Source organism: Phodopus roborovskii, unplaced genomic scaffold, assembly GCF_943737965.1.
Source record: "Phodopus roborovskii unplaced genomic scaffold, PHOROB, whole genome shotgun sequence".
NCBI lineage: Eukaryota > Metazoa > Chordata > Mammalia > Rodentia > Cricetidae > Phodopus > Phodopus roborovskii.
The window spans coordinates 2,047,401-2,055,000 of record NW_026125489.1 but is presented as its reverse complement, the minus strand read 5'-3'; the positions used below and the strand labels follow the sequence as shown (position 1 = coordinate 2,055,000).

The 7,600-nt window shown below is 53.4% G+C and overlaps 1 protein-coding gene across 1 annotated transcript in view; it reads right to left on the bottom strand.

Moving 5' to 3' along the window:
- Kif5a (kinesin family member 5A) overlaps positions 1-6,341 on the bottom strand; it is a 29,601-nt gene extending 23,260 nt beyond the window's left edge. Inside the window, exon 1 of the mRNA XM_051176128.1 lies at positions 5,949-6,341. Within this exon, the coding sequence (XP_051032085.1) occupies positions 5,949-6,077 (129 nt within the window). The 5' untranslated portion in view covers positions 6,078-6,341. The remainder of the gene's footprint in view (positions 1-5,948) is intronic.
- Between the last annotated feature and the right edge of the window lie 1,259 nt (positions 6,342-7,600).

Genomic DNA, 7,600 nt, shown 5'->3' with positions numbered 1-7,600 from the left:
AAATCTACACACATACTCCCCATTCAGTCAAAACCTTCCTTCCCGGTAGAAGGGTAGTAGCATTCCAGAAAGCTCTGGATGATAAAATGGAGGAGGGCGCTCTCCAAGTGCTGATGCTAAGGCTTGCCTGGAAAGTTCTTTCCTTTATCCCAGGTTGGAAAGAAGGAAGGCTCCCAGAGGGAAGATAGGCAGGGCTATTCGAGAGCTAAGAAATGGATGCATTTACCATTCTTGTGATGAGCCACGACACATGATTTCCCTACATCCTTATTGTCTGGGCCCTCAAGTCCAAGTCAATTCCAATCTATAGTTTTGTTGTTATCGTTGTTGTTTTGGGATTCCTATAGCCTGGTAGCTCCACCTGGACTCAAATCGTCAGTCTTCCTGAATGCATCTTCTAAAAGCTGTATCTTAAGATTTTCATCAGCTAGCAATGGTGGACAATCTCAGTACTTCAGCAGCCGATGCAGGGGGATCACCATGAGTTTGAAGTCAATCTGAGCTACATATCATTTTTGTTTTGTTGGTTTTGGTTTGGTCTTGAGTCAGGGTTTCACTGTGTAGCCCTGTCTGTCTCTGCTCCTGAGTGCTGGGATTAAAAGAGTATGCATCACACCCTACCCTTTGGTGTGTAATAATCTTTATTGGAAAGTAAGAAAATTAACACAGAACTGGTAAAAGCCCTTTGTTTCTGACAGGTCCTTGCTGGGTAGCCCAGGCTAGCCTTTTAGGACCTTACTGAGTAGCCCAGGCTAGCCTGGGACTCCAGCCCTCCTTCTGGCCTCCAGTCTTCCAAGTGCTGTAAATAGAACCATGGCAACCAAGCTCCTCCTAGAAGAGCTCATTTATGATGGTCCTCCGCTGCCTCTGCCTGGGCTTCTCCTTTAAGTTGCATTATCACCACGGATCTAGACTCTCCCCAAGGACAAGGTCCCCTTCCAAGCTGCCAACGGCAGAGTCTCTGGAACACAAGCTACTCGTCATGTCTGTTGAATAAACAGACACTAGAAGCTTAGCCGTTTGGTTGAACCGATCCACAAGAGGGCAACGTGCTTAGCACTTCCAAATGTATAACAATAGCATCTCTGTTTTATGTGTATGAGTGTGTGTTTGCATGTACGTATGTTTGTGTGTACGGCATGCAAGCCTAGGGTGTGTGCAGACCAGAAGAGGGTAGCCGATTCCCTGGAACTGGAGAAACCCCCTACCCCTGCTTTTTTATTTTATTTTATTTTAGACATGGTCGCTCTGTGAAGTCCAACCTGGCCTCGAACTTTCAATCCTCCTGCCTCAGCCTCTTGAGTGCAAGGATTTACAGGGTGTGTTCAGCCAACTTTTAACTGTTATCAGGAGTCTATTTGGGGCATAGGAGCACACAGCTGTAATCCTCAAGAGGCTACAGCATGAAGGTTTCCTCCAGTTTAAACTTGAACCACCCGGGACTACACAGTTTTAAACCGGCCAGGGACACACCGCAAAAGCTGGTCTTAAAAATTATCGAACACGGCTGGTGAAATTGCTCAGCGGATAAAGGTGTCTGCTGCCGGGCCTGAGTTGCATTCACAGGCCTCACTTGTTGGGAAGAAAGCTCATTCCTGCCAGCTGTCCTCTGACCTGCACTGGTGGTGCCCCACCCCACAAATAAAGAAATGTAATTTTAAAGTAGGATAGGAACAGAGGCTGCAGAGGAGACTCAGTAAGGTCCTGGCTGTACATGCACAAGGACCTGAGTTCAAACCTCCAGCATCCGCAGAAAACCTGGGCATGGATGCGTGCGCCTGTGACTCTAGTACCGAGCGAGAGGCAGAAGCAGGCGGCTCCCAGGGCATCACTAGCCACCAGCCTAGCCTCCACGGCGAGCCTCAGCTTCAGGAAGAAGAGGTGGAAAACACAGGGCTTCCTGCTTTGGCCTCTGCATGTGGACATATGTGCAAGCTCACTCCCTCACACACACACACATTTCCACATACACCACATACGCTCCCGCTCCCCAAATAAAAACTAAAACCAAAAAACAATGGCTATGATAATCCTAGGATGTGAGCGTTACTGTCCTCACTTTATAAATGAGGAAAATGAGGCTCAGAGAGGTCCAGTCGTTTGCCCACAGTCACACAGCTACGAAAAGGTGAGCGTGGCTCCAAACCCACTCGGTTCTCACTGCAAACCCACACCCAGAGTGACCAAGGAGCTGCAAAGGTCAGCCCTGCATCAGAGGTTTCTCGTGGCTTTGCCCTTGCTGCCTCACGCCCTCCCCGGTCTACATTTCTCCAAGTGTTTTCAAGAACTAAGGCCCTTTCATCAGTCCCAAATCCTTTCAGAGGTTCCTTTCCACTCTTTCCAGGTAGCATCCCGCCTAGCTAATGCCACAGCCCGGAGGCTGAATGGCTTGCTCCCTTAGGAAAGACCCAAGAAGTCTCTCCACCTTGGAGAGCTCTTTCCCAGCAAGCTCCATGCTCTTCCCAGCCATCCCCAGAGGCTCTACCTGCAGAGTTCCACAGCCAGGGCTCCACGGTGTCTGGGAACCCACTCTGAACCTCCCTCCCTTCATCAGTTGGCACGGGAGAGGTCCCAGCACCTCAGGATGGTTTTCCATCACACCTGCTGCTTGATGCTAATGAGGAACCTAAGATTAAGAGGTTCAAAGACCTGTTCAGTTGTCAAGAAAACACTTGGTAGAACCCAAACTTCAAGTGCCAGGCCCTATTCTATGGTGACACCCCTGGGTATTGTTGCCATGACAATGCTTGAGAGATACTAGCCACAAAGAACATTGCCTCAGCTTTCCATTTCCCTTCAGGACCCTCCCCTCAAAGCTAAAGAGATCCTTGCTTTCCCTTCGGAGATCACAGGACCCTCGAAGTCTCGATGGTGGCACATGCCTTGCAATCCCAGCATTCAGGAGAGTCTGAGTTCAGACTGTCATACCTAGGATTTCGAGCTATCCAAGACACAGGGAAAAAAAAGCCTGTCTCAAAAACAAAACAAACCAGAATGGGCCGGGGTGAAGATGCTGCCAAGCCTGGTGTTAGTTCCCCAGGATCAACTGACTTCCGAAAGATACCCCTGACCCTGGCGTGAGGCATGGCACATGCATAGCCACCACCCACATCGTACACATAAAATAAGTAAATGTCGTGAAAGCAACAGCAACAACCAAAAACAAGCCAGGCGTTGGTGGCACATGCCTTTAATCCCAGCACTGGGGAGACAGAGACAGGTGGATCTCTGTGAGTTCCAAGCCAGCCTGGTCTACAGAGGTTCAGGACAGTCGAGGCTACACAGTGAAACCTAGTCTCAAAAAACAAAAACAGAATTCGCTTAAGTTTTCGGAGGCCTGAGGAAAGAAGTTTTGTACAGCTGAAATGGAGAGAGAAAGAGAGAGATTTTGACTGCAGTTGATTGATCCCCCTCCCCCACACCCGGCCCTGATGCCCAGGCTCAAACAAAGATGAGAGACACCTAAGTGAGCTAGGTGAAAACAGTCGACTGGATTCTAAGTGCAAAAAGGGCAAATCAAGGCAGAGCACCACACACAGGCCGTGTCCTGGGCACCCTTCTACTATGACTCAGGCTGTTGACTTTGCTGAATCCCAACCCCTACGTTCCTGAGAGAAGTCGGGAGTTGGGGCAAAGACCAGACCCACAGAACGGTCTCCATCTTGCTGTTGTACCCTCTGCAAGCCGATGCTCGCAGGGACAGAAGGGCGTCTGAAGCCCAGCGCAAGCTGCAGCGGAGAGGGAGAGGGGAGCCGGCGCAGGAGGGAGCAGAGGCCGCTGACTCCAGTGAGTGGTCCTCTCCTCTCAACCCCAGCTGTCTTCCCTCACCTTCCCAGACACTCTCAAGTGGCTTCTTCCACTCACGATCAGGCAGCCCCCGACACCGGCTCCCAGAGAGAGGCAGAGGAGACAAGAGGCAGGAGATGCCATTGCCTTCCGGGAACCGGGCAGGCCCTCCTCACAATCCCCTCCCTTCTAAGCCACGATGAGGATGATGAATGAAAGTCCGGAAGGCAAGCAGCACTGAGGATGCTTGCCTGAGACAAAATGGCCCCTGTAAGAACTTACATCTTGAGTGAGAGATTGACAGACTGGAGCAAGCGGACATTCAGAACTAGACGAAGGTACAGCCCCACCAGTCCTGGCAGGACAGGTTAAGAGGAGACCAGCTACAGAGCTGCGTTATCGGGGGCCATGGGCTTCCTTTCGTCCCCTCCCTCCCCATCTCCCCTGGTGCTGTCCCTGTTTAGCAGGACTAAAGGGACAGATGCCTCTCTCAACCCTTCCTCCTAACATCACAGGACCCACCCCACACCAGCATGGCCCTCAGAGTCGAAGGTGTCCATCTTCGTATAGTGGATAACCCTGAGCAGTGAAGCAAGCTTCAAAAGCGGACACTCAGTGCGTTCGTTCGCTTCCCACGACCACCCCTCCTGCTTTTCAGACTCTCCAACTTAAAGGGGCCTCAAAGCGCAAATCCCCCCCACATAAAGCCAGCCAGCAGGTTACTCAGAGAGAGGGGGCGGGTCCCCGGGGTTGACTGGGGTCCCTAAGGGCAAACAAAGGTGTCCTCCGTGTAGCAAGTGCCCAGCTGAGTTCGCTACTGTGAGTGAGACCATGACAGGCTAGGTAGGAAGGAGCTTGGGGCTTTCTCGGAGACATGTTTACAAAAAGGTCCCATTTTCTCTAACTCAGGAGGTCCACGTCTCCTTTCTATGCCAAGCACCGTAGACTAAGATACAGAAGAATCACCCTGACCTTGAGGATCGCCCTCAGAGGTGCCCCTCCCTTCCAAAACTGGCGATGGTCTCTTGGCTCAGTATCCCCCAAACCCTGCAAATTTCAGCCCAGCTCCTCTCACTCCTCACAGCCTGAAGTCCTTTTGGGCCATCACAGATAATGGCCTGTCTGCAACAGAAGTCTGGGGAGGCAAGGGGGCACAAAGGGACATCTCGTGGGTTTTGGAATAACAGGCTTGAGTCCAGTTGTGTAGAGTGAAGAGATCTACGGATTCCCAGCATGACCTTGAGAAAGACATCCAACCTGCTTGGGCCTCGCTGTCCTGATCTGTAAAATGGAACCCTGAGCACTACCTGAAAGACGGCAGCTTTGAGAAGTCAGTACTGAACACAGATGGCCACGGACACGGTGAGTTGTCAGTGCTCCCCAGGACCTCCATGGGGAAGGGCTGCCATGATGAGGTAGCCGTCAACTGCCACATTTTATCGGATCTTCAAGATTAAGATGAACAAACTAGTATGAACGAGCTCGGGCTTGGGCACTTTGACTTGGGAGGGTGTGGGGAGTCTGCAGTCCTCTTGACACTACACTTGGGATAGAAAGGCAGACGGGTCCTTAGGGTTCTGGAGGTTGCTTCCCCAATTGGGTGTGGCATCGATGTATTTCTTTCCCAGAAAACCCTTCATCAGACTTGTACCCCCTCCCCCACCCCAAGTCCAGGCAGCAACTACTTCAGGTGATGAAAGGTTGGTCCTAGAATCCGCTCCCGTTCACTCCTCCATAGAGACCCTAGACTTCCCATTTCTGATCTATCCCATCCACCGATCTACCCCTCCCTTCGTGGAGGTTGGGGTTGAGATGCAAGCCAATAACAAAGGGAAAACGCGCTTTCTCTCGCGGGGGGCGGAGGGGAGAGAGCATCCCCAAAGCGGGGGACTGGCTCTAACATTGCAAGAGAGTGGCAAAGACAAGTTGGGGCTCCCGATGACGAGGAAGGAGCCCCCTCCCACTCTGCAGAGACTTGGCTGCAGGCCTAGGCAGGCCACACCCAGCCATCCTGATGCAGGGGAGAGGAGGGGCTGCGGCGGATGGAGGGCGAGCAGCCCGGAGCCGCTGCAGAATGACAGGCGCAGAGGCTAAATCTTGGAGGTGAAAAGATGCTTGCATCCCGCCCCCCTCCTCTAATTTCCTTCGGATGCGGTACTCACCCCAATAATGACGCTGTCGTCCCCTTGGAAAATGGGGATGAACTTGTCCCCCCGCAGAATCTCCGCCTGGTTCAGGGGCCGGAATCGGCAAAGCACCTTGATGCTGCATTCGTTGTTGGTGTCCGCCATGGTGGTCGCCGACGACGGGCTGGGGCGAGTCTCCGGCTGCACGGGGTAGAGATGGCTCGGGAGCACGGGAGCGCCGAGCTGGGGTCGAGGCGGAGGACAGGTGATCTGTGGCTGGGGCCAAGGCAGCAGCTGGGACGCCCGGGCGAAGGCGCGCTTTGGGTCTCCTGCGGCACTGGATGCGGGCGACCTGGGCGTCTGGTCCTCTCGCCGCGCTCTGCCTCCCCGCCCCTCGCGCTGCAGCCGCGCTGCGGGCCTGGGCGGGGCGCGCAGGAGCAGCGGGGGCGGGGCTTCCTTCGCAGGGGGTGAGCCACGCTGGACGGCGACCACCCGGAGGCGGAGTTTGGCTCACCTGGTTATTCCTGGATCTTTAAGGCTCTCGGGTAACCAGGTCCTCACCCTTTCCCCACCTCGACTCACTGGGCTCCATGAGACCCGATAGTTCCTGCCCAGACTCCACCTCCGGGAATGGATAAGGGGACTAAGGTGGGCTCGTGGCTTACCTGGGAAACAGCCCCAACAGGCCTTCCATTCCCTTTATTCCAGAACATCCCGCAAAACCATTACAACCCTCTTTCCATACTTAAATCACACTTTTCATCCCTCCCCCACCCGGCCTCCGCCCCAGCCTCTCCTCCCGCTGCCCAGATGTCCATAGAGTCAGTCAGCCTTCATGGGTGTGCATCTATGGACGTGGTGTCCAGGTCCTGTGCCTTGAAGTGGCTGTAAAATCTAGCTCATTCCTTTTCTTCACAGAAAGTGCTGCCGTCTGGTGATAATCGGGCCCCCAAATAGAGCAAAGGCAACAAACTATCTTCTGGGCCATCAGTATTTGCAGGCACATGGAGTCGCCCTGTGCCTCTGAGGTTGGAGCTAAGATACAGATAAGCTGGGGTGGCCTTTGCAAGAGAATGGGCCTCTGAAAGTCCGAGGAAAGGAGGACTCTGGGAACAAAAGGCCAGAGGTGCTGTGTGAGGATCTTCTGGGACAAACAGCTACATTTGAGTCTCACCGGCTTAGATATCTGGGTGTGTTTACTGTCCTAGTTACCTTTGGATAGAGTCCCAACGCCTCATCCCCTTTCTCAAGTCATTCTCTTCTTCTCCCAGCTTCCTGGTCAGAAAGAAAGAAAAGCCAAACCCAGAGCGTTCTAGTCCTCCTTCCTGTGGGTCACTTTCCCACTGCAGCCCCTGAGCAGAAACGTCGAGAGCTGGACAAATTGATTTTGCTCAATGTCACGACCTCTGCCAGCCAACAGAGGACTGGGCTGCAGGACCTGAGGTTTTGGCCAAGCAGATGAGCAGGATGATGGGAGAAGGCAGGAGGGGTGGAGGCCAGTGCCTGGGGTCAGTTAGGCACCACGGGGCAAGGGTGACATGATGGTGGCCTAGACAGACAGACGCTCGTCCACCAGGAACCAGCGGGGCCAGGCCTCCCCCACTCACACGCCTTGACTCGTAGGGATCTGAAGGAGAAGAAGACTGCAAACAGGAGTCCATGATCATGGTGACAGAGGCCGAGGCTTG